General features: G+C 49.4%; 2 protein-coding genes across 2 annotated transcripts in view; one reads left to right on the plus strand and one right to left on the minus strand.

The window, feature by feature from the left end:
• Positions 1–40: 40 nt before the first annotated feature.
• LOC122389540 lies at positions 41–3118 on the minus strand. Its single transcript, XM_043381686.1, has 3 exons — positions 2852–3118; positions 1770–1923; positions 41–1073 (listed from the first exon to the last, which is right to left on the minus strand). Exons 1-3 carry the CDS (start codon positions 2977–2979, stop codon positions 405–407), a joined length of 951 nt encoding a protein of 316 aa, XP_043237621.1. The 5' UTR covers positions 2980–3118; the 3' UTR covers positions 41–404.
• A 2651-nt stretch (positions 3119–5769) lies between these two features.
• LOC122389539 (integrin beta-like protein 1) overlaps positions 5770–27610 on the plus strand; it is a 34341-nt gene continuing 12500 nt past the window's right edge. Inside the window, exon 1 of the mRNA XM_043381684.1 lies at positions 5770–6225. Within this exon, the coding sequence (XP_043237619.1) occupies positions 6159–6225 (67 nt within the window). The 5' untranslated portion in view covers positions 5770–6158. The remainder of the gene's footprint in view (positions 6226–27610) is intronic.

The raw sequence follows: 27610 nt of genomic DNA on the forward strand, positions 1-27610 counted from the left end.
GAATACATCAACCTATTACCTAACCACGAGCAGTTTAAATAATGTTCACAAGCATGTATATTTACATTACAAGATTCATAATGAACACTACACATCCAACCAGCTCGCAACCAGCTGTATGTCATCACATTCATTAGCCCGTTCTTCAAGACATAGCTACTCATACCGCGACATGACAATGGCAACGCATTAAAATGATAGGCAACAGATATGCGAGAACAAGGTAAAAATCGGCGAATTGTCAAGTTCTCGGAGACATTCCAATTCATGGAACACCTATCCCTATGAATGTTCAACACTCCAATGGCACAACCTCGTCACCCTCACTCACCAAAATGCACCGCGGTTATCATATCACACATTTCTTTCGCGACTCTCTTATCTAATCACACATTGCGATTGCCTCATTTTGTCCTCCATCGCGCCGACTCCGGCGCGCACCTCGACTTCACCCAGGCTACCTCCATGGCACTGGGCAGCTTGTGTTCAAATCCTGGCACCTCCATCTCCTGCGAGGACCAGTTCCACTCGTGCGCGAACGGGTAGAATCCCATCGCCTGCAAGCCAAGCAATGCGCGATACACTCGCCGGTAGAACTCGCGGTGAAACGTAACCGGTAGATGCCAGGTGAAGTGCAGCTCGGCTCCCAGCTGCTCCACGTTTCTGAACAGGGTGGACTGCTCGCCGCCGCGCACCTGCTGCTCAAACACAGCCCATTCGGAGCCCTCCACATCCAGCTTCAGGTAGTGCACCGTGCGCGCTGCATGTCCCAGTCTCTGCGCGATCGAGTCCAGCGAGCGCACGGCCATGCCGTCCACCTGTCCGTCCCAGCCGCCGATGCCGTGCTTGTGGAAGAAGATAGAGCCGTTCTGGTAGCCCGCCGTGTCGTTAGTGGTCGGGTCGAAGGCGTGCACTGTGCAGCCGAATGACTCCATGTCGAAGTCGAAGGACCAGTCTTCACTGATGCCGAACGAGTAGACCAGACAGGAGGTGGAGGAGAGCAGTGTGAACTCGGCGTCCGCGCACACGTACTTGTGGCCGTCCAGCCGCAGGGACTTCAGATTGTCAAGGTGCTGAGGGAGAAGAACAGGGGCGTCACAGGAGGCAGCGGAGTCTATTTGAGAGGGCATGACGGATTCTCAGATCACATCGTCCCGTTCCGTCAGCCTTCATCAGATCGGACAGTCAGGTCTATCAGTCATATGACTCCAGCACTAAGCAGTCCGACCAGAAGTACAGACGTAAGTGCGAACTGCGGCCAATCATACACATTATACATCGACGGCCAGTCAGCTCACATCAGTCTGATCACTCAAACGGTTTCAGTGATTTGAGTCGTGGTTTGAGTGGTTTGAGTCAAACCACGTCAGTCCGCTCAGTCATCCCAATCAGTCAGCTCAATATATTCCTGCCCGGGGCCGGGATGATTCAATAAATGTCACCGAGGTTTTTTAGCGAAAACTCCGAGGGCCGTTAGGCCCGAGGTGCTTTTCGCTAAAAAAGCGAGGTGACATTTATTGAATTCCCGGCCTTAGGGCTGGAAGGTGTTTCCCATACCTGCCAAAAAGCTCACAACTATAATTGATAGTGACGTCAGCAGCCGTGTGGTTCAACGCGTTTAACCACACCCCTTGAACCACACGGCTGGCAATATTAAAGCACTGCATTAAACTTTGAAAAGTGTGGTACAGTGCACGTGCCATTAAAATGCCTGGATGTCTCGATTTAATCATGCAATGTAGCAGGTATGGGAAAGTCAGCACACTCACCGACATGCCGCCGAAGCGCAGCACCCTGTCGCAGGCGGCCCGGCTCGGTTCGGTCAGGTACCGGAACAGGGCGTGCAGCAGGACGTTATCGTCGTCCGGCATGGGCGGCAGGCGGGTCACCTCCATGTCCGGCCGGCACACCGAGCTCCCACTCCTGGCGAGGTGAACAGGGCTGAGTGAGCAGGGAGACTGGGGCTGAAGATGACGCATACCCAAACACACTCCCCGTTGACGATGGTTTGCGTTTTTACTGATATTCCTCCCTGAATTGACCTATACATACAGAATCATACATACAGACGTGATCCACGTTTCTGGCGCCTTTTTGGGAATACGTAGGTATAGGTTCCCCATTAATGTGCTTTATTAAAAAATGACCTCACAGCACAAGCAGCAGATTAAAGACGGACGGGCCCTTACTAGCGTCTTTCAGAGCACAAATAAATTACCTAGCGTCTATGTGTAAAAAGATTGTACGGAACGCTTTGGATAACCAGCAATACGACCCCTCCCCAATATTGGCTCAAAATGGAGAGCGGCCTTGTCCTGTTCAGCCGAGCTGCTTTGTGGTTACGGCCTGGTTCGAACCGCTTCGACACCCGCTAAACTGCTTCTTCCGGGAATAGGTTGCGGTCAGTGGCGGTGGTCGCGTTTCAGGTAATATGGGGCCAGTGAGCGGGACGGGTCGTGTCCGGCTCTTAATGACTGCCACGCCCACGGCAATGTAATTGATTGACTGACTGAACTTTAACTTATGTACAGGTGCTTAACAGATTTTTATTTACGTTTAATCCTTAGTAACATTTCAGAAGAATGTATATTTGAATTGACAGAAAGAAGACGGTTTATGACAGATTCAGTTACATAAGTGACATTCGTAATTTGCGCTGTCTGCAGGACAGAGGCCTAGTGCGCTCAAGTTTTGATCGTATTCTATTGACAGTTTCAATTTTTATATGAAAATATATTTTAATTGCTCAGTGCTTTATCAGTTATCGGGTTGGAAAAGAAATGATGTTACCTTCCCATGATAATAAAACCCGAAGATAACGTTCTGCTGTCGAGTCGCATATGCCACTCACCTGTGACGGCTGTGACCATCGTTCACGCTGCGCTGATCACGTGGCGGAAACAACAGCGAGAGAAGCGAGAACGCCGCAAGGAAAAACGCCACAGCCTGTCTCCTGTGCGGACACCACCGCCGCACCATCACCACCGTACCACTGACACCACTGACACCACCACTGACCTGACCTGGTCAGCGGTAACAAGGACTGCTCCTGTTTCGCTCACACCTCTCGCGCTCTCGCCTCAGTCACCTGGCCTGGTGCTGGCGTCAGGCCGTGAGCAGCGGCGGCCGCCGCGGTCCGCGGGGTCAACGACTGGCTCGCTGCGCCTGCGGCCGTCCGCCGTCCGCCGCGCGGCGGAGGAGACTGGCGGAGACGAGCGGAGGAGACGGGCAGAGACGACGGAGGAGACGGACAGACGGGTGCGGAGACGGAGGCCGGCAGATATTGGCAGACACGATCAGAGGAAACGGGTGGAGTAGACGGGCAGAGCTGGGGACGGGCGGAGGAGACGAGCATAGACGGAGACAGGTGGCTACGGGGACGATCGGAGACGAGGACGGAGAGAGACGGGGACGTGAAGACGGGCAAAGACGAGCGGGGACGGGTGGAGACGGGGTTGGGCCGAGGAGACAGGCAGAAAAGGGGCAGACGGTCAGAGACAAACGGAGGAGACGGTGGATATGAACGGAGACGGGTAGGGGAGATGGATGAGACAGGGAGACGGTCAGAGACGGTCACAGACAAGCGGAGGAGACGGTAGATATATTCACGAAGACGACGTGGATATGGAGGAGACGGGCACTGAGACGATCACGGAAACTGAGGAGACGGATAAGACGAATGAAGAAGACGAGGGAGACAGCGGAAACGGCGAGACTGACGGAGACAGCGGAGATAAGCAGAGGTGAAGAAGATGATGAAATGACGCCAGTTTCAGATTCACAGACCTCAGGCAGTTGACAAATGATGGGCAGTGGTCATCGTGGTGAATGATGACATGATGAGATAAAGTCAAAATTTTATCAGGAAAATGCATGATCGTACAAGGTGCTGAAACTAACGAAAATATGCACATTAATTTGGCAAACGAATAAACGTGCATGATCTCTGTTGATAAATATTGTTATTAAAAAATGGTTGTTATTCGTATTGCTATTGATTCCCTGTTGATACATCTTGTTATTCAAAAACAAAAAACGTGCATTATCTGTGCATATTTGAGACGTTCCTCCTATTTGTTCTACAATCTCAAGCAAGCTGTCATTGCAGTGTGCATGGAAGAGCGATGGTTGATCCTTACTACGTCACCCCACATCCGGAGCTGCAGCCGTCCGTCGCCGTCCTCAGATCAAATACCAGATGAGCGCACACTGACACCGTCGGAAGACGTGATTTATTTGCGTGTTGAGCGGCAATCGGCAGCAGTAGACGGCTATCTCCCAGCAGCATCGCCTGTGCTGACGACAGTCCCTCAAGGACGCGGGACATGCCACTGACAGGAACATCAAAAGGTGCGTGACGCTTACACTGACAGTCGCCTGTCGATGACATTGAGCGCGCGCCACATGACAGACGTGCAATGTGGTATGCGTGCTAGCGATAGCCCTATAGCAAAAATTACTTGCATCGCATTGTACGGATTAGGTAGGTAGGTACTGATGATATATATTTTACGAGTGAACAGTGGCGTCCGCACAAGCAGCAAGAGAGCGTTGAAAACTAAATGACTTGATAAAAGACAAATACCTAATGAAATTCTGTCATGTTAGGAGTTGCAACACCATTGAGCTCTTATACAGTGTGCACTGAAACTGAAACACTGTCAGAAGCCCCCTATGAATGTGCATGATAAAATGGTGTCGGTGTGGATTGAGTTCAGATGTAACGTTGAGTCCAGATGTAGCGTAACCCTGTGTTTCTTTTTATTGAACATCACATAGTTATTTGCCCAATCGTTCGCTATTCTGAGCAATTTTCATTGACCTGCGGGCAGTATCTACATAACAGATAACATTATAAGCATTAATGTCACCTCTGACAGACTGCCAACAGAGCATGAGTAGCTGCGGCACCCCACCGACTGGCCTCACACTAAATGTCGCGACTGACACCGGGTGACACGACTGAGTGACACCGAGTGACACTGGGTGACACCGATTAGTGTGAGTGACTGATGACAGCCGGCGGTGGTCGTTTGCGGAGTCGTTTGCAGGAGCGAGCTGTCGCTAACGTGGCCTTCCCGACACCTCCTGCACACTTCTTTTCGGTAGCACTGTTATCTTCTTTTGCACACTGAAGGCCTATGACCTGTTATCATCATGATCTTGAGTGAACTGCACCTATTTGGCATTCCCTAATTGGATCCGCCGTGTGCAAATTTCCAGGGAAACCCGCGTTAATTGAAACGCAGGGTACTACCTACCGCATTGTTTTTTACAGACTGCAATATAGTGTGAATATGGACACGCTTTGCACGCCATATAATGAATCTCATTTCCTTCTCGGCAAGAAATTTGGAATTCCCACGCCAGAGGTCATGCGGTCAAAGCTTGCAGCACAGTTACGGTCTGAGGTTAGGCATGTCCGGGTGTGCAGTGGCATCATCCAATTCCAGCATCAAGTGTGTGACTGCCTCGCGACCATATAAAAACAATCCCGGCGACGCGACACTCGGTGGGCGATTAGCCCGGCCGCTGCCGGTGCTGATAAGCCGCGCCGATTTTCTGCGACCGAGCCGGTGACGTTCTGCGGTGAGTCGCCTTACCCCTCCCCTCTGTGCGTCACCGACCCCCCTCTCTCCCCCTGCAACGTCCGTCGACGTCGACGATTCACGCTGCTGGCAAACAGTCGGCCCCGTCGGCGGCGGCGGGGGCGGGGCGGCCGCCCGCCCGGTCCGCCCAGCCCCCGCGGTGGCTCGTTGCTCGACGCATGCACAGTGCGCGGCGGGCGGCGGCGCCGGTGGGTCACGTTACGCAGCGCTCCCAGTCGCGTCACGGTAGCCGTCACGGGTAACATCACCAGACCTCTGCGCCGCTCTCGGCACGTGCCGACTACATCTGTCCCCGGAGATCCATTGGAGGCCGAGTTGGGTCCCAGGCAGCCTTGCGAGGCCGCCAGTCCAGTACGCTGACGGTCGCCGGACCTCCGCTGGTGACGGCACGTGCAGTCCTTTAGCCGACCGCGGCCGGGCGCTGAACCAGTCGCACACGACGTCGGAACTCGCCCGTCCGTCCGCACTTCTCCGCGAGCTCGCTCGGCGCCGTGACTGACGCGTGACGCACTGTGACACGTTGTGACGCGGTGTGACAGAGTATCCAGTATGGCGGAGACTCCTCTCCGAGTGGCCGTCTGCGCCGTGACCGCCCTGCTGCTGCTCGGATGGTGCGGTAAGTGTCACCTCCGTGACCGCCGGCTCAGCCGTATTCAATGAAGCCCCACCTTCGGTCTGTGACAGTCTGTGTTTTATGTTCACCTGCAGCGTAAGCCCCTGTCTCGTGAGCGTCCAATCGGTATACCTGCGTTGACGAGTGTCTGATCGAGTTCAGCCACGTCCGGCGCATGCTGCCCGGCTTTGTTGATCGTGAGGTTGGACCTAGATGAGCTGGGGTGGGGTTAGGGAGGGGCTCATGAATTCCGGCAATTAATTTCAACGTCCCGCCTCATGACAAATGCCCAAAGAAATCACACATCATGTTGAGAATGCAAAATATTTGGAATGTTGAAGTGCATTAGCGGCAATCGGCATTTTAATGAAACGGGGCTTAATTTGAAATAGCTGCGCCTGCAAAAGCACAATCATTGCGACTATGCCATTTATCTTTTAGATCAAAGGAGCACATCAGAGACGCACATTACCTACGCATCTAATTTGATTGGCTTCCATAAAATAAATTGCAAGCACTATCTACATGTTAGGATTACCACACGATCGTTTAACTTTCTACAACAAATGCAAAAAGATAGTCGAAGAAATAACTACGAGTACAATAGGGGAAGTTGGGGCAATGCCGGAGTTGGGGCAAAGCCGAAATTCGAGATATTTCTAAAACCGTACGACATGGATGCCACGTCTCAGTGATGCTCTGAAGCTTAAGTCTACAATTATCGCATGTTTGTTACGAGTTGTCATTTGGAATACTTCGGCTGTGAGGGCGCCAAAAGCGTTTTCAAGGTACGTTTCCCTTGTACTACATGCGCCTTTGAAGCTGCATTTCTTACTCATTATGCTACCGTTTGTCTGGCCAATTCGGTCAAGTAATCTTCAGCATGTCTTTGCATAAGTGTGCTGCCTATTTGAAATTTATACAGCACGTTTAAAAGTTATGGGCCTGCAAATGAAAGTATGGCTGGCTGGGGTAATGCCGAAAACGTGCAATTACGCACGTTAAAGCACGCTACGTGGACTTTGCTGCTGTAGAATAGCAACGCGTATTTTTAGTCAAACCATGGTGTGTCAAAAGTGGAAATAGCCGGTGCGCCGTCTGGCAACCCGGCAGCCCGCCGCCATAGGGAAATTCATGCTTTTTGTCGCTTTATCGCTCCCTATGAGTCACTTGATCTAATTAGAGCTTAACTAGGAACGAGGCGGGTCACTTGGACGTATTCGGGAGCCGAATACGATGTTTTCGAGCCAATACCTGGGAAACCCTGCCCGCCCAATGCGAGTTTTTAAGAGTCTGCATGCCCAAATTAACGTTGAGCGCGGCCATTTTCGGTCGGTTTTCCCCGACCTTGTGGCGAAATCGCCTTATTTATTCAACCAGGGTGGGCTAATTCGCTTAACTAGGAATGAGGCGTTGAAGAGAATTATTCAAGGAATAGAGCTGTGCAAAAATATTTTTTGTATTGTTAAAACTGTATCCGCCCTCGAACGATACATATTGTTGACCCATCAGAAACACATCACCTGGAATGCGTTTGGACTTGGCTGGATCTAATATTAGCGAGTATCTGCTAATGCAGTTTCTTGGCTTACATAGTACGCACACAAGCATGCATACTTCCTGCCCTTGGTTATTTCTCATTTGAATGAAAATTTTGCTATAATAACTATTCCAAGCAGTTAACAGGTTTTAGTGCAGTGCCAATCGGAACCGTTCAGCGCCGCCAGCCTCCCAGGCGGCGCGTAACGGCTGCCGCCGGCCGCCGCGCCGCCGCTCTGGCAGGGTGTTTGACTTCATATCTCTGTTGCTAGAAAAGTTGTGGACCGATTTACTTGATTCTTGCATGAAAAGATCCGCCATTCAATTCTTAGCAGATAACGAAAATTTGACGTCAATTGCACGATCCGCTGCCCATATTGTGGTACTGCCATCTATTGACAAGGCTGGCGAACTAAAGCCGGGCGGCTATTTCCACTTTTGACACACCATGAAATTACACTTTCAGCCGGCACAACGGCCTGTTACCTATAAGGAATGATTTACCCAGCATTTTTTTTATTATATCACACAATTATAACTTCCAGTGTGCACCAAGCGTCCTCAAGCTCTTAAAACGCGTGTCAGCTTTGATGAATTTTGGATAAAGTTTGAGATAAATTGGCAAAACATCAATGTCTGCATTCCTCGTAGATCATTTATCCCATTTTCGGCTTTCCCCGCAGTCCGGGGCAACGCCGAAAAAGTCAGTTCTTTGATATTTTTAGTTTTTGCGCTTAACGGTATGCGAATTCATCAAATGCGCCTGGTATGTTTGAAAGACAAAAGACTGGCCTCTCGAATGACGCCAACAAGAATAGCTTATGTTGTCTACCTTGCGTGCTACGGGCGTCAGAAAAAAAGTATTCGGCGTTCCCCCAACTTCCCCTACTATACATGGCCAATACTGAAAGCTGGGACTGGTGTATTCATGCGATAAATTGCGGTCTTTTTGAAGGTGTCAGACCATGAAACCTAACACCATGTCACAGAAATCACTGGTTTGAGCGGTGTCAAGTGGCTCGTTCGTTCCCTCGCACGTTGTCGGTCCGCTGACTCGCCGGAATACCTGTCCACCACAAACTGCCAACTGTGGCGGCCGCGCGATGTCGCACCGCGCCGCTCGGTGGCTCGTTTAGGTACCGCTCCGGTGGCATGTCGGCTCGTGGTCGCGTGCGTTGCGTCGGTGTCGCTGGCCGACTCATAATTGTACCGCCGCGACCCTCAACTCGAGTTGTCGCTGTCGCTGCTAGACCTACAGAGACGGCGCAGTGACCAGAGCGGCACAGACCACCGTAATGGATGCCTCATGTCTTCCTTCCATGAGTGAGGAGCTGCGTTTAGGTACAAATCGTTGCAGTTCTTCGAGACACCGGCCAAAGAAAAAAGAGATCAAACATGGGACAGCATCGATTTAGTCACCGCAGAATAAATTATGTTCCGCTGGTGCGCATACATTGCATATCAATGTCGTTTCGTAACCACATTCCTAATGGAAATAAACGAATCAAAATTTATCGCACTAATGTTTCAGCTAGTTGTAAGCTGTAACAAACAAGTGCCGCCTTTCGTTATCATAGCCGACTGTCCGGCAGCGCTAACAGCCACACCCGTCACGCCACCGACCGCTGGTGCCGCGGCGCTCGTCTGCAGGACGTTCGGCCGTGCCACCGTGTTTGTTTTCGTGCCACATTGGGAGCGTGCCGCGCGGCGCCACGAACACTGAAGATGTGTCGACTGGTCACCGCGAGCCGCGCTAATGGGCGCCGGCCCGTCAGCCGACCGCTGAACTGCACTCAGCGTGGCACGTCGATAACAAACTGAGACGGACCGCGTGCCCCGCGGCCGGGCGCGGTGATCGATATACCCGTTGACACTCCTTGATCAGGCCACGGACAGTGCACACGCCGCGAAACACTGTTAGTTTGCATGCATGGGTAACGTCAGGCAATGTTTTGGAGGACAATGCATAAAGGAATTTCTGACACATTCATGCTTTGATTGTCTCCTGGTCACTATTTGTGTTTTATGTGACTGTCCCACCTTTACATGAAAATTGAGTTGAGATAACCAAGTTGAAGTGGAACTCGAGAAAATACAAGCTGTGCTATTACTTTGACTTTTAGCTACTTGTTTTTCGAGAAAATCGCTTTCCTTCGTTGCAATGTGCGCATCATTGGGACCTCATCTCTTTAACACGGATTTAGTGTTATCATGGACTCGAAAGTTGTAAAAAGACGATTTTTTCGAAATCTAGCGGGTATCATTGGGCGAAAATTTGTTGATAGGTAGGTACTCGTCAATGATGCGCTCAAATGTATAGGGACAACACTTTTCAGCTAATTCTATAACATTTTTCAGGTAGGATAGTCCCTTGACCCTTTAACCTTAACCCTCGCCAGGCGAGGACTTGTTTCATAACACGGACGGCGAGGGGGGTTGGTACGACCCCCCCCCCTCGCGATTGACTCCTATGGCACTTAGAAACGCCAAATTTACAGGGTAGGTGGGTGAGGTCCATAGGAGATCTCGCCCCTGTGAAAGTTTGGTGACTTTATGTCAATATTTAGGGGGGTTTTAGGGGGTATAAGTGCAAAAAAAAAATTGCTAAAACATGTCAAAAGTTTTTCGCTTATAACTTTTTACCTAGTAAAGATAGAGCAAAAATAAAAGCATCAGTGAACTCAGGACGTCCTTGCGCATCGAATGATATAGGTACTTTGTTACCAATTTTAGTGAACTCTGGAATTCAGTTGCCAGTCCGATTTTCTAAGCTAGTCCAATTTTCCCCTGACCTTGTACCGGGTTTTGTGACCTGGTGACCTGACCTGAAAAGACTGGGACTTCAAATTTTTAGGAAAGGTGCGAAAATGTTGCCCCAGAGGGTATGTCAAATTTGGCACTTACGTTATTTGCGAAAACCCTTAGGGGGGTTGCATCAACCCCCCTCGCCGGGCGAGGGTTAAAATGTCAGCATCACACAACACCGAAACACTTATGAAGGAAGTCGTCCGACCTATCCCTGATAATTGGACACATTTTATTGGGCGCTTTTCCATTGCTGTTTTTAAGTCAAACACACTGCGCATAGTCACATAGATAAATTAGTTATGTCATAGCACACATCGCCTTTAGAGTCGATGCATCATGGGGCAACCATCTATGGAAAAGGTCATAAAAAAAAACTTAATTTTTGTCTGACCTCTGGGATTCTTGGTCATGCTAAGCCCTTTTGACTATTTCAAATTTTTCGATAATGTCTAGCAGTAAGGCTTCATGCCAATGACGTCATCAGCCTCCCTGACCGGGCGTCGGTCATGCAAACCGTTGTTTGGTGGGAGTTTGATATGTCTCCGATATTTTTTCACCTTCAACGGTGGAATCAAACATTTCATATTAAATCACTGTTTGAATACCAAACCAAGGAATGTTAGAACATGGCGTGGACACATTTCTGTAGGAATTGTGGTCCAATGCGTCCATGAAAATGTATGTTTCCATGTTGCGTCAGGCTCGTCCGCATGCACCTGTAGAACAGCCGTTCAGAGTTATTGCTCAGTGCCGCGTAAGAGCGAGGCCTCTTCATATGCATGACTGTTCCGCGGTTGATGCATGATGCAACTGCGGATAGGACACAAGGGATAGTGGTAAATGCATGCTGTTATCCGTCCCTAACATCCTGATAGCCATGGGGACCTTCAAAATTCCTAAGATGGTAATGAAAACCGTGAAGAATTCAACGGACCAAGCTGCATCGCAAATAGTTTAGTTACAATACTTTAGAATTCAGCGCTTTCATACACATTTCTCGAAGCATGCAGACGGCAAATGAAAGCACTATGTAGAATATTGTATTCAAAAGTATAATGCTGCAACTTAAACTTATAATTATTTCCCCTAGCTAATGAGCTTGATATAGTTAGGTATTCACCTCTTCTTTTCATTCTCAAATTACATCTGTCAGTTATAATTTTGGGCATGTTAACCTTTGATATACATAGACGACACGCTGTGGCTGAAAACTTTATTAATCGTTTGGGATGTGACAAATTGTAGGAATTATATAATGTTTTACATTTATTTTGCGCTCTTCTAAATTGATTTACGTGTTAATAAAAATACTCTTGTGGGAAGAAATTAAGATCATGAGCTCATCACCTTTGATGCAATGCATCCCATCAACGTTCCAGGAAATCCCGGTATCTACCGATTAACTTCAACAAACTGCATGGCTAAGCAAGTCATCCATGAAGATTCATATCAATGTAGCAACTGGTTCTGTGTAACTGGATGAGGTGGACCCTCGGACAAATGACTGATAACGTCGTGCACAGCTGCACTAGTGTTCCGTCGCTATCTCTAGGCGGCGGAATGGCTCTGCATGATTAAAAACGACACGAGACCTAGCTTCTTGTTTCCCGAGTGACGAGTCGTAAGAGTGCCTTGCCCGGCGATTAGGTAATGTCAATTGTCAAATTCAGCCAATGCATGCAAAGTTCGGGATCATTCAGGGGAATAGTAGAATCTCCGAAAGACGTTAAAATGTACAGCCTGAAACTGTCACTGTTTGAAAACTCACTTCGAAGCTGGAGAGACCGGAGAGCAAATAGTGACATCAGGAAACAGAAGCTGTCTAGAGAGGAAGCGTTTATATAACTATGATGAGCCTGTCTGAGATAGGCAAGAGCTGCTTGCTATAAATGAGGGCTGATGGCTGAGACGTTAGCTGTATGGTTCGAGATGAAAACAAACAGACCAATTATCTATGGCTTCATTTGATGGCTTCATTGTTCAGCAGACAGCTGAGAGCTGAACCATCATTCTGGCAACCGAAGTCTGAGTAACCGACCACAAAACAACTGACAATTTAACTCTTCGACCGACAGACCTGACTGCTGAGTGCTGAACATTTGACCATGACCGTTCAACCGTCATTGTATGCCCATGCCCAAGTAAACGGCCGACCGACCAACCTATCGGCCGACCGACCGTCCAGCCCAACCGTCCAACCGCTCGTGCGTCCCAACCAACCAAACGTCCAACCACCTGACCGCCCGACCGTCCGAGCGACCAAGACCGTCCGACCGCAGACCTTCCAGCCGACCGTCCGACGTCCCGAGCGACCTGTCGTGACGGAGGGCGGTCAGCAGGCCAGTTCACCACTAATGGGACACAAGGCTGCCGGCGCACGCTTCCCAGAAGCTCCTCGGCCGTCTGATCAGCTGCAGACGGGTTGGCGGACGGGAGTCGACCGGATCGTGTGGTGGACGGGGGTCCGCGGGGACCAGAGCGGGTGGTGGAGGAGAGGGGAATAGGACGGACGGTGGAAGGGGAGAAGAGCTGCTGAGCACACTGGGGACCAGGAGAATATCCACGACGGACGGTTGGAGGACTAAGGACCACTATTTCTGGGTACCGGCATACATACATACATACATACATACATACATACATACATACATACATACATACATACATACACATTACACATGTCTATAACTATATGTAGACCTTTGGCGTATATGCGACCAGACTGGGCGGAGAAATAGGTCTTCTGCCGCTTTGGGTGTCGTTTGTCAGAGGCGCTAGATACGATAGGTAGGCATTCGGAAGAGAGATGCAGGCACAGCATAGGGAGCCGTCATGACTGGATGCCTGCGGTTGTGTTTGGTCGCATGCTTAGGCAGTCACGGCCACAAATATCAGCGCAGGGAGCTGCAGAGCACAGTGGTGACGGGCATCGGTGACCGTTGTCACCGGCACACTGCACTGCAGGCCGTCCCGCTCTGTCTGTCCACAGTCCAGCTGCAGACCCAGCGTGGGCAGATCGCTGTGTCCTCTACATTGTCTCAGCCATACCAAAGTCTGTCTGAAACCCGGCCTACAAGCTTACCTGTCTACCAGGTGTGCAGACGACGAGTCTGGGGTGTTCAACAACTGTTCTGTAACAGACCCCTGTGACGGGTAGTGTGACAGGGTGCACTGTAAGAGACCCGGAGCCAGCCGTAGATTGCAGACGGCTGGACTCTGCCACTCATTAGGATCAAGTGACAAACCCAGGTCAGCAACAGGGGCGTCCTTATCAGCAGAGTTGGCACAGCCTCTCAGGCGGAAATCAACCAGCCTGCTGCGAGGCGTGAAAAAGTCCGAGGGATTATCTAACGAGCTCATTTGCCAGCACGTGGTCACTGGCTCCTCGAGTGTGTATTGTGTTTGGATTAGGCTTTAAGGTGTGATTTGTCACAACATATTTGAGCGCGCTGGCAAACACTCGTCAGTTTTGATTTGCCACATAACATCAAATACCTGACTTACTGCATTAATTTCCAACCGTGCATGGCTAGAAATTAATCGAAAGTAATCAGCCATATGCATGACAATGTTTCCATCGCTTCGAGACAGATCAGCGACGTGGACCTGCATGACATTTTTTACACTTCGCTTGATTTTCCACTTACTTCAAATTTAATTTTACATATTTGAAGCGCATTGGTCAATAACTATTTGGACATCCTACAGACTGAGAAAAATTGTCTGTTTTACCAACACACCTGGGTTTTACTCCAGTCAAGTGCAGTGCTGTGATGAAAAGATGCACAAATCATTTTCGATTAATTTGTTAGATAAGCTAAATCAGGCTGGAGATCGGCATCATTCAGTTCATCTACCTATTACTGCAAATTCAAGTTCATTATCTATGCATAAGCAGTGTGTGCATCCTTAACAATGCATCCTTAATGGTTTATCAGAGAAGTGATACACACGAACATTTGTTCCCGTCAAGAATGGATTACTATCGCATTCTTTCCTGTTCTGTCACGCTTTGTTCTTGTTTGCGGACGCAGTATTTTTCACCGTTTGAACCAGTGACAATGCAGCGTGGGTGGAGCCACAGTAGTTTAAACAGCCAATTAGTAGTTTTGTATTGCGATGACGCAGCAAACTGACCGCAGCCGCCATGCACACCCCTCCCCCCCCCCCCCCTCCCTCGAGGTCCGCGAACTGCCCCGCCGCCTTGGCGCACCGAGACGTTAAAACGGCTCTGCCGGGCGCCGTCGGCGGCTCAATGCATATTAAACATCTCCGCTGATGCGTGAATCATCCAGCAGCTATGTCGAACAGTAGTGCCGGCCTGGCTGCGTCATGGGGCGGCGACAGGACTGCATTTATTCGCCGGACGACTGGCAGTCGTCTCTGAACCAGAACTTGGGCTGGGGAGTGAGTTCGGTGTCACCACATTTCAAACATTTGTCGTACGCTGCGACCGTGTCGTCAGCCAGTTTCGTCAGCGTCAGCAGTGGCGGTGACGGCTCACTCCATTATTGAGCGGCTGTATTTCGATTCCAGCGGCCCAATCAATTAACTGGCGCTCTTTGGAAGCGGCGAGGGAACCGTGCAGCACTGCAGCAGGGTTGGACCTCGCCGTGGATGCAATGGCGAGGTTGCCTGGGCAGGAGCGAGGGCTGGACGGAGGATGAGTGGGGTTGGGCTATCCACTTGGGCTGGGCAACTATCCTTGGGGCTTGGGCTGGGGCTTGACAGAGTTGGAGCCCGGGCTGGCATTGGGATTGATGCGAAGAAATGAGTACCTATGCACCTGGCCGGCCCGTGCAAAGATTGAGACCTCTCGGCCTGGCTTAACTGCGGACCGGGGCCTAACGTCTTCCCTGGCATACCTTCAAAGCCATTCCCTCGGCCCCTCCCTGGCCGCCTGCGCGGTGGGCCGTGTCCACCGATGACCGCCGTTCGTCTCTGACACCGAGCTACCGCCATAGCGCTGCGTTCTGCGTAGAGCCGGGTTCGGTGATCAGCCCTGATGTTCCTCGCGCCGCACCCGCGGGCCGGGCCACCGTCGTCGCCGCGGCGTCCGTTCTGAGGTGATGTCAGCCGGCTGATGGGCTATAGCGGTCACAGCCACCCGGGAATCACGCGGATCTCTCGCCACCGCTGCCGCCTGTTGGTCACGGTCAACATAGTAAAACAGTAGTCAATTGCATGATGGGACCTTTGGAATGGACTATAGCGGACCTGACCAAAACAGGTCCACTGAGTGAGAGGATGTCAGCCGCTGGATGGAGCTGTCGGTCAGTGCACGTATGGGCGTCGGGCCTGCTCAGTCAGCATGAGAACTCGTGTGCTGGGCTCTAGTCATGGTTTACGGTGTACTTTGTAAAGGAAATGTTTAAATGCTTAAATAATTCATGTTTAGATGCTGGATCCTCCTAATTTTGATGTCTTATTAACGATGAAAATGTTAAAATCCATTATCAAAAACATCGAGAAATTGGTATGGTAGACATACGACGGGCCAGAGTTGCCAACGTGAAGGTTTATTGTCATGCTGCTCTTGCAATAGTTTTCTCCGACCACCGGATCTTCTGATGAAAAAGCTGAGCGTCTAGAACGCGATAAAATGCTGTTGCGTGATGAACAAGTAAAATAATTAGATTTGCTGCTCAAGCCTTTATCCTTGCGGCTAAGTGTGTTTGGGTGAGAGAGGGGAGAGTTTAGCTGTTGTTTGGGTGAAATAGCCGTGAATCAGGATGAAGCGCAAACCAAATAAGTTCTGCTCAACATGAGGTAGGAAGTTGCCAGCTTTATTTGATCCGTGAGAGTATGCGGCGCAAGATACTAAGATGCCAAAGGTAAGGCAAAAGATGCATGACGCGCAATGATGATAGGTGCGATTTGGTCACTATGATATACGGCAATAAGAAGGGAACTTGGTTTCCTTTTGCATGTTTCTCATAAAGTGGCGAGTATATGACCCGTGACTTAAGGCCCGGCGGTAGGCCCTGAGTGTGTCCTACATCGTCTCTACATATAAAAGCGCTCCCGCGGCCGAGTGGCGGACGGGACATTAGCTGGAGCTGCCTGATAGCGAGAGAAGGGTGGAGCTGGAAAATGGCCGCCGATCCTCTGAAGAGCTCATAAGATGCTAGCCGGATTTCATGCGCTGCAGCTCACCAACATTTGTATGGTGCTGGCCTGAAGCCGGTTTTTGGCTTTGTAACCACTTGCATCGCTAATAGGTTGCCCGTTAGTTAGCCATTCCTGCAACAAAACAGCCGGCATCCTCCTCGGGTTTTACAGAAGCATGTGCGAAATTGCATGGAGCCTGGTTGCAATTATAAATTATTTAATATGTCAATTGTCAGCGGTCAACAGCATCCTGATTCGTCAAGAGACCTTCGATATGACTACTTAACTACCAAAAAGAAACGGATGATACCTAAGTTTTTGGCAAGTACGAGAAAGAAGGTACCTACCAGACGAAATTGGAAAATCTTTCAAGTTTCAGCACAAGGCTACTTCACCAAGCGAGTTGCCATTTGCGTCTGCGTTTATTACAATTTATTTTCTTCTTTCCTTTTCTTGCTAAGGCTTTGCGTGATCGCCTGGTTTGGTTTCTCCTATCACTATAATTGAACATGTAAAAACGTTAACCCTCGCACGACCAGGCCATTTCTCATAACACGAACGACCAGGGGGGGGGGGGTTGTTACGACCCCCCCCCCTGGCGTTTCGAAACGGAAGGTCGTAGAGCTTAGCGGAAAAAACCAACGGATTGCTCTCAACGAGATCTCGCGATTGGTGGTATATTTTTTGGTCCTAGGTCAACATTTGACCTACTTTTGACCGGTCAAAGGTCAAATTTTCGGAAAAATAGACTTTTTTCAACTTTCGGCGGCGATTGCGGCAAAACGGTGGGAGATATCGTCTTGAAACCTTCTCTATCGTGTTCCTTGATCAATTCTCTATCGTTTGGTATGTATTTCGTTTCCCTAGCTCTAAAAATGGCGCGTTGGGAGCGCCGGAAGTCGGCAAGGTCACAGTCGGCGGCAGAAATTCGAAAAATCAAAATTTAAATTTTTGAAATCTGATTGTATTTTTGGATTTGGGAGGTCCATTTGCTCCCTATAGAAGCTAATATTGCTGCATATTCCCATTGAGGTGACAAGAATTAGCAAAATAGTGGTTCGGGCGCTTTTCAAAAATAGTACCGGACGCTGTTCCTCTTGTGACGTCATAGCTCCGTGACCTGACCTGACCCGGTCAAATTTCTTATACCATATGATAGCCAATACTTGCCCCAACATGCATAGGAAGTTTCATTACGATCCATCAACCGATGTCCGTACCACCGGCAGGAAACCTCGGGCGTTGGCACTCAGTTTGTGAAAATCCGGCCGGAGGCTGTACCTCTTATGACGTCATAACTCCGTGACCTGACATGACCCGATCAATTTTTTTTCGGCAAAAGATGCGCAAAGGTTGCCCCAGAGGGTATTGAAAATTTCAGCCCGCTATGACAAGCCGTTTAGCGTGCACTTCGAAAAAAACCTCAGGGGGGGGGGGTTGATACAACCCCCCCCCCCCTAGGCGTTCTAGGGTTAATATAAAAATGGTTAGACCCATTTCCTGGCCACGTTCCGTTAGTGATATCTGACGTTTAGTTCAGTTTCTTTGCCGTATGATTAGTATGATTTACTCGAAATGCGAAATGGAGAGTGACATTAACCGCTTTTCTTTGCAAAATATAAGTTGAATAGTAGGATGTCTGTCTCAGCTTAAATTCATACTTACGTCAAGGTTTTCTTTTTAGAAGCAGGATCCGCGCATCAACTGTTTTGTGCGGTGATCCGTGAACGTTCGAAAGATCACCACAGCACGCATGCGGCCTCTTTTAAGAACGTACATAGATAAAGCAATACATCCTGGGGAAATACGCAATTATTGCTCCAGATGCAATTAATCTGGCTCTAGCTGGGGTATTCCACACACAGTGGTCAAGTTGTGGTTCAAGGCTTGCAGTACAGCTCCGGTATTTCATGGTAAGTCGGCTATAGAAAGGTACAATTATTTTTCAGGATTAGGTATCTGGTTGGAAGGACAAAAATAAAATGACTTCATGTACCTTATATTTGATGAGGATAATTTTTGAAGCCAAAGATTCCTATCACGTCATCAATCTTGTCAATATATCCGGCTCGGAGGGCTTGTCGAGTCTAAAATTCTTCTTACCAGCACCTATTTACTTTTCATAAAATTATAGGGCCGCATCCTCGACAGATGGAGTCCTAAAACGGATAGTCAGTCTTACTCTCAACGCCAGACCGTCACATTATTTTCGCGTATGTTTGTAGATTGGTACATACCACCGAACACGGATAATGAAGTGATGAACTATGCTCTACAGCGGCGGAACCATGGAGAGTATTTTATTGCCGTACACCGCCGCAGCCACGGCTTGTTTGCCCCATGTCAGCAGTTAAGTGTTCGTGTGTCACATTCATAAATCGCACCTGTGACGCATTACGGTCGCCGTCGTGCATGCCTGCCGTGTAGCATTTACCAGCCATTGCGGGTTAGGCCAACGGGGGCATGGTACTGCATTCATCCGATACCGAAACGGGTCTGTGGCACAGCATCCGACCGGGGCGGACACAGCATCCGAATTCCGAGCGGCACCGGCCCAGCATTCACCGGGGACGACAGCGGAGCGCGCTCCATCCCCCGGCGTTTCCGGGTCCGGTTTGGCGTGGCACCTGGCACTGCCGATGGTGCTCGAAATTTGACAGAATTATCCAAATATCCTACAAAAATAGCCATTTCTGTCTTTTCTGGATAACGTTAAAATAATCGCTTTCAATACAGAAAAATGCAGAAATACTTCGATTAATTGTGCTTTATAAAGAACGCCTAAATATTTTCTCTCCTCGTTGACATATCTGGTGGTATAATGAGCGGTGTATATGTCAGCGGTGGATGAATATCTGCCAGTGAGTAGAAACCTCCAGCGACCCCTCTTCTGACGTGGCGAGTGCGCGGTTGGGGCGTCGGTCTCATGCACGGCTGCCAAAGAAGATCGATGATGATGAGCGGCACAGCTTTGACTGCGGGCACCGACCGCCAGCGTCTACCGCCCCTCTGAACGTAAATCACCTGTTCCGGGGTCTGCGAACGCCACGGGAGGGCGAATTGACTTCAGGGGAACAATTGCAGGTGTAGTTACAATGGAACCAGAACACGTGGGACGAAGTAATATCGAACAGACTAGCAACTCGAGGGAAGTGCGGCACTACTATAGCAAATCACACCCCCATGGGCCATGGGGACGGAAAGGTGCCAACACGCACGCCCAGGGGAGGGGACTGATGGCTATATCGACACTCACGGGGCAAGAGTGGTAACTGGTAGCGCCCTGGTCGACACCGGCACCAGGCCAGCCCCCTGCAGACGTTACGTAAGCCGCGATATCACCATCAATTATTCGCCGCCAAGCAGGTGTACAATGGGCCCCAGCTGGATGTCGGGCATATGACGAGAATTCCCGGGTGGCTCTGAGGAATGACTCGGACACACGGGCTGTCGCCAAGGATATATGTACGTGTTTTGCAAGGTGGGAGGGGAATGACAACGAACGCTTAGCCGTGTCTCCAAGGAGAACATTTGTCCTGCAATGTTGATGGATGCTGATAACAAATACGTGGAAACTATGCATGATTTGTGAGGACATTGCACAGCTGTATACATACGGAAACTTGGTGAATAAGCGTGGCTGGAGGATTCTCAGAAGTGTCATCTCTTCCGCATTTGTTCCAACATTCCAACAGCACTCTGAATGAGATTAGTCCAGGTATCAGAATCGGTTTGACATGATCTTACATCACACGTGTCGCCGTTGTGTTGTTGGACATTTCCGGCGCCCCAGATCGGTCATTAGCTGGATGCGCAGCCAGCGCTGATTATAATCGGGCTTGCACTGTATCCCGCTCCGCAGTTCACCAGGGGAGTCGCGCTGTCCAACATGCACTATCACATCGTCAGAGAACGTTATGTTCGACGGTACAGCGCAGTTCGCACCTAACTGTCCAATTGCATGACCAATCTCACACATGGGCAACCAAGCGTGCATTAACTTTTTGTAAAAATGTGTGCACAGCGCTTGTCCAGGCAGCAGGCCGGATGCTATCTTTTGTTGGCAAGGGACGTTTTTATGTAAACTTGGTATAAATTCCCGAGCCAGATGGTAGGTTGCATCACCTACCTGTATTAGCTGCACGAAACTCTTCCAAGTATACCTTCCTGTTATGTAGCCACCTGTTTCCATGCACACAGTTGTTATTCTATTATTTTTTCCGCTTTTGATTAAATCTGCCTGCTAAGTCGCAACACATTTTTATGGATAGCGACAGTCCACTTTCATCCAGTTTTTTTTTCTTCGGCATTATATCAGAGCAAAACTTCATAAGTTGTAGGTATGCGTGCTTCACCGGGGACGAATCAGCAATCATCTTTCCAAATACATTGTAATTAAATCGTCCATATTCCGCTTTCAAAAACATGCGAGCTGTATCATGTCCTCGATAATAACAAATCATGCATGTCACTCTAAACAATAAATTCCTCTGGCTGGGTATGCTCCCGTTTGCAAGAAATTTCATCGTCGCACGTCTTGGACACATTTTGGACACATTCAGCAACCAGTAACCACAGCACAGGCTATCTGCCGAATAGAGATTAACGGAGAAGTCTGACGTTTACGACCTCGTGTCGTAACTCGACTCAACTAGCCGACTATGTGCAGTGATTGCTTTGTTTATCGCGCGAACACGCCTCTGCGGTGTTGTGAGTTTGCAAAGATAAATTGAGAAGATTATGTGGTGGTGATCGCCACGCTCCGTGCCTCCCAGCGGCTGCTTCAGGGTGTTTTCGCTCCTCATGACTATGAAATCGTGCAAATCGTAAGACCGTGTGGCGGGCGCTACGGGCTCAGTGGCGGGCTCTTTTGAGGTGACAAAGTAAGGGAGCTCTCGCTTTACCAAGCGCCTGCGGTGATCGACACAGGCCGATATTTCCTGGCGAAATTTGACAGCTGATTAGCTGATTCTATTTTTGTAGAGCTTTCCTTTCAATTATTTTTATATTTGCTACTACATAAAACATGAGTAGGTACATGGCAATTGGCAAGGCATTAGCATAAGGAAGAAAGTAAGAAAATAAATAAAGAATAAGACCAATGCGAGTCGGCTAATCATCATGAGTAAAAACGAGTGCAAACTGGGCCTATCGTTGTGGTATTATATTACAAACTCGTAATACAAGGCTTGTCAACATATTTTCAGGTACCATGGCAAAACCCGTGTAAAAAAGCGTAAAGCTTTTCTAGGGTAGCTGCGATTATTTTTATTCTTATTTTTCATGCGAGCACCAGCATTATCTAAATTATCCACGGCATAAAGTTACATGCTCGGGTGAGCGCATGCACATGCACACCACAAGGAAAATGTTCCACTGTCGCATACCGCGGAGTTTTGGCCCACCAGTCCGGTCAGTGTCACGCCAGTGCCCTGGTCGCTGCCGGTCCCCTGGAGTCACCTGAGACTGTTCCGGGGGATTACCTGCCACATTACCAGAGACGGCATACCATTCAGCACGGGCAGTTACCAGGCGAGCCAACTGACGCGTGATTTCACACGTGCGACACACGTGTGGCACGTGCCACCGTGAGCGGCATGTCAGGCCACGTGTGTCATTTTACCACGGATCTACCGACAATCGACATACACACAGCGGCGCTCACAGACGGAGCAGCGGTGGCCGGTCGTGGCTGGGTCGGGACTTGTCGATCACGGATGTGGCCTGACCACCACGGCACGTGCCACGCTGAGCCTCATGGGATCCGCCTCCGCCGCCTCAGTAGGGTATTATCACACCCGTCCGGACCGGCGGAAATCCCTCCTCTCTCGTTAGAGGAGGCAGGTGCCCAGGACATGGAGCCAGATCAGCCGTGAAGTTTGAGCCGTATTTTACGGAGCGCTGAGCGGAGATCGCTGGGGATTGGGTGCTGGATGCTTATCATAGCCTTGTCAAACAAGGGTGTACAGGATTGTCGCGTTATATCTGAAAATTGAGCTTATTTCAGCATTGTAATTTACCGGTAGTGCGAAGTACCCAGCAACGCCTCAGCATAGTTAACATGCGTCATTAATCGATGACTGACGCCGTGTGATGATAAGAGGTGACAGTGTGAACTGAAGCGCGGACGGTGTCAAGTTTTATCACCGCATCTGCAGTGACGCGCACGGCGCAGTGGCATTGGCGGCGGTCGTAAATGATGCGCCACATTCCTCACTCCCCACCAGATACGTCTCCGTACCCAGACACTAGTCTCACAGCGCCTACGCGTAGTGACGTCACCGGCGGGTGCAGTGACGTCACTCACGGGTATAGTGACGTCAGCCGGCGTGTGATGATCTCATCCATTAGCTAGACCGGTGAAACGGCGAAGACGTGATCTCCACTGCAATGAATGTGGTCATTGTGGTAAGTGGTAACACCTGATTGAACGGTCATCTGAGTCCTCCATAACCTCTCCATCGTCCATGGCTCCTGGATCAATGGATCCTTATGGATGCTGGATCCACATGGATCCTGCATTCTCTATGACTCCTGTATCCTCCAGTGCTTCCTGTATCCCCATAGCTCATGTGTAATGTGTATCACATGACTCCTGCATATATAGGCGGCGGAACGGGGAGGGCACCGGGGCACCGTGGCCCCCTTTGATTTTGGCATTTTAAAATAAACCCTATGGGCGTTGCATGGAAAGAATGGGACCAAAAGTCGGCAGTGCCTCCCCCCTTTAATTGAAGGTGTTCCGCCGCTACTGGACTCCTGGATCCCTGTGACTCCTGGATCCACCATGGCCTCTGTATCCTCCCTAGCTCGTCCCGTTTCTGGTCCTCCACCACAGAGGGACCAGATCAGCACTCATGGTCGCCTGCCGCTGCAGTGCCACCGTTCCGGTATCCTGCACAGGACAGCTGGTCAGGGTCGGCGCGGCGGCGCACGGTCCGACCGCCGGTATTCGTGGCCTGACCGGGAGCTGCAGCGGCTGACAGCGGGGTTAACTGTCAGGCAGCAGCGGCGACAGCTGGGCTAGCTGTCACTGTCAGGCAGAAGTGGCTCCACTTAATATACCTAGGTACTCTGGACGTGACACAGCTGTGGCAGCTCTGCCAGACTGCGCGGGCCATGCGGAGCTCCCGCAGAGTCAGGCTACACCGCTACTACCGTCAGACGGTCGGGCGCCAGATGCCTGAGAGTCAGCGTGCTCTGTCAGGCAGCATAGATACAGCTTCGTTGGACAGTCGGGATGCAACTAACAAGTCCCGTTAGTCCTCATCACACCATAACAGAAGCATGTAGGACTACTTTTCCAAAACCTGACCGCAAGTAAAAACCAGGAGGTCGTTTTTTTAGGATTCTCCAACTGAACGGCCTACCATGGTCGACGCTACGCCATGAGCGCCCGTTTCGCGGTGACTGCCGGCCACACAAACGTACAGTGATGACACACGGTGTCACGGTGACTTTGGCGGAGCAGCAGCATAGATTACCGGGCGACACGCCACTCGTGAACATATTTCGGCCCAACCGGTGGTGGCACAAGGCCAGAGCGAGCCACGAGGACTGGCGGGCGAGCCAGAATGCACCCCAAACTGCCGACGTCGCATGCGCTTGCAATCATCCGGTGCATGCAGGAATCCATGAATGTGGTGCTCTTAGACACCACCTGTGCTGCGCTTGCGGTGGCTGTCATGGCTCAGCGGAAAGGGAATGCAGCAGTTGGCACAGACAATGGAGGGAGACGGCATGAAGTGTTCCCCGAATGGCGTTGGACCAAGACGGACTATTGGTCGGAAGATATCGCTGACGGATCTAATGATGGATGGAGCTGACGAATATCTTTGACGGATCTGACGGATATGACGGACAGGGCTGACAGATGTGTGTCTGTGCGGGTCTAGCGAAAATATCCGACTGATCTGATAGATATGCCGCAGGGCAGGTGGGATATTCCAGACAAGTCTATTGTAGCATCTCGCAAGGATCTGATTGAGATCAGATCTGTCGTCGGGCCTCCAAAACTGTCACGTCATCATTCCGGCCTTCCAATGGGCTTCTGTTATCCGAATTTCTGTGCAGTGGCGGATCCCGGGTAGGGCAAATAGGGCAATTGCCCTCCACAAAGGACATCATTTTTAACATTACGTCTATGGCAGTGCATGAAAAGAAACAATAAATTGTGATGGTTTGCCCCTCCCAAAACTCTGGGTTGGATCCGCCTATGTTTCTGTGGACGGATCATGGTAAATAACCAAATGTTTGCGGGACACCTCAGAAGCGATCCTCCCTCTCCGGAATCCTGGCCGGACCCGGACCCGGCTGGGACCCGACCCGGATCCGGGCCGGACCGGAGACAGTGGGCGCCGGATGCGAGCTGTCCGGAGACACTATTTACGGGCGCAGAACTGTCGTGACCCGGGGAGGGGACATGGCCTTGGCAGCGTTTCACCGTCTGGCTGTATTGCGGTGGGACCGTGGTGTCCTCCCTTTCATGGCTGTCCTTATCGCAGGTGGCGGCCGTTTCAGTAGCATGCAATGCTACAATGCAACGTGTGATGCGCTACATCATTACGTGAGCTTGGTTTGGTCAGTTCGTGGTGAGCGGAGCAAATTTGTTCATGAACTTAGTGGACTTTTGTCGTAATAAATCTGAGGTGAGCGCCGTTTGTGATGTGTGTGCCGCAGCTGACATTCTCATGCTCGATGGCAAAATCCATACTTCAATATCCCGTTTACAAAAAAAAAATATAGGTCAAAATTGCACAAATATGTCTTTTAGTTTTTCATATTTGGAGAAATATGAGAGAGCATGGTAGATCCCTCAAACTCCTCAGTTAAGCGCGAGTAAATATGCCTATTATTATTGAAAATACGATCATCAAAACATATAAACGTGCCCGACTCTTCGATGGTGAGACTGCTTTTTGGTAAAGCAGCGGCTCTGTAGATATGTCAGGATTGTTGACACGGACTGACCTTCGACATCGACCCTCACCAGCGATAGACAGGTTTTACGCAGACACACAAACATATACAGCGTGACGCACACAGCATTTTGTCCATGCAGGCCATGTATGTAGTGTGTAATAACACAGCTCGGCTCCGGAGCCATTTATAAACGAGTTACGGCGTAGTCCGCTTCTGAAACGGTCTATAGACACGGTGTCGGAAAGCTGACATGGGGTCATCCATTACCTGACCTGCCAGCAGTGTATTCACTTAGCGTCAGAAATAGAACACGGCAGCTGGGGCATTCCACGATAGATCGTACCACTTTTTTCTAATTTGACACCCTCATCTCTCGGAATTTGACGAGAATTGGTCTCAGGGGTAATCAGGGGCTCTGAATCCACCTGTAACAATTTCAGGCTTATCAGATTAGTATTTTTTGAGTTATGGTGTATAACATTTTTTGGATCTTGCTTTGCAGCGCTAAGTTTGGCGGGCTGTAACTCTAAGACGGATTATTCAAATGCCAAATGTTATATAACATTGAACTTGCAATGAAACAGAGATTAATATGTATTTTTGAAATTTTGAAAAATACGCTATTTTTGATATATGACATATCGAGTTTTCTTTCATTTGTATTTTTTGGACTTAAGGACCAAAATTTTTTGAATTTTTATTTCTTTAAAAAAATATTTGGCTCATTGTTAAGAAGTATGCAAAAAATTAGGAAGGTGTTCTTTCTATAAATGTATTTATTTTACGTCACGATAACGGTTTCGAATAGTGATTTCGGGAGGGGAACTTACCAATGGCGTGGTAAAGCTGCCTAGTGACATCACGGGTTACTGAAATTTCAATTTAAGTCTGAGTCATCTGAAAAAAAGTGAAAAGAGGGTTCATTCAACCCTCTTTCCTATAAGCGCGAGGGTGAAAAAGGCTGTTTGGTTCTGACATTGTTTTGGACGCCAATGACCATAGCTGTCCGAAATAAAAGTTACAGGACGCATACATGGTGTCCTCCAGAGGTCTCACAACTTGAATATCTGGGAATTTTTCAAGGTTACATGAGGTCAGGTCGGTCACGTGACATCACTGTTATAAATCAATGGGGAAATATAAAAACTGTTATTTTGGCGCCGAGAATGATCTAAAACTATCCCACGTACATGGTATCGTGATTTCATGCACTCCTCGCAAAGTCCAATGCTTTACTTTTGCATTGTTAACCTTGCGTGACGTCATTTATGACGTCACTAGGGTCGTACGAGTTTTTCGTCAATAACTCCCGATCAAATGGAGCTAGAGAGTCGGGAAAGTCACCAATGGACTCGGGAAGACCTTCCGAATCGAATGATATGCCATATGATACCCTTTGCCCAGCTTCGTGACCTGAGGGGCTCTGACCTGACCTTGACCCGAGGTCAACTACTTAAGTTGACCTCACCCTAGCAAAAAGTATACCATTCGATGCACCTGAGCTAGGCGAACACAATGATGCCAAAATCGCGGCTCTGCGGCCATTTTTTTGCGAAGTTATTTACTAAAAACCAAACCCGTAACTTCAGTCACGTGACCTGACCTCAGACGCTACCGGTTAACCTGAGACCTTAAAATCGGGTACCAATCGCTGCGATTTGTAACGGCACACACGCTCGTTTTTTCCGCGAGGCTCTAGCTCTATTAGAAGCGAAACGGCGTGCTGGGGTCGTATCAACCCCTCCGAAACCCATTTTGTTTGCGGGAAAATGAGGAACTTATAGAAAGAACACCTTTCTAATTTTTTGCATGTCGATTTGCAATGACATGAAGTTTATTTTGAAAAAATAAAAATGTGAAAAATTTTGGTCCCAAAAGTCATTAGAGGCAAATGAAAAAAGGTTAAGGTTTTTGCTCAACAATGAAATTTTTTCTTTGGAATTTTTAAAAAGTAATATTAATTTTTGATTCATCGCAAACTTAGTGTTGTTTACTTTTTGTTGGTTGC

This window comes from Amphibalanus amphitrite, unplaced genomic scaffold (assembly GCF_019059575.1).
Source record: "Amphibalanus amphitrite isolate SeventyFive unplaced genomic scaffold, NRLGWU_Aamphi_draft 000361F_arrow, whole genome shotgun sequence".
NCBI lineage: Eukaryota > Metazoa > Arthropoda > Thecostraca > Balanomorpha > Balanidae > Amphibalanus > Amphibalanus amphitrite.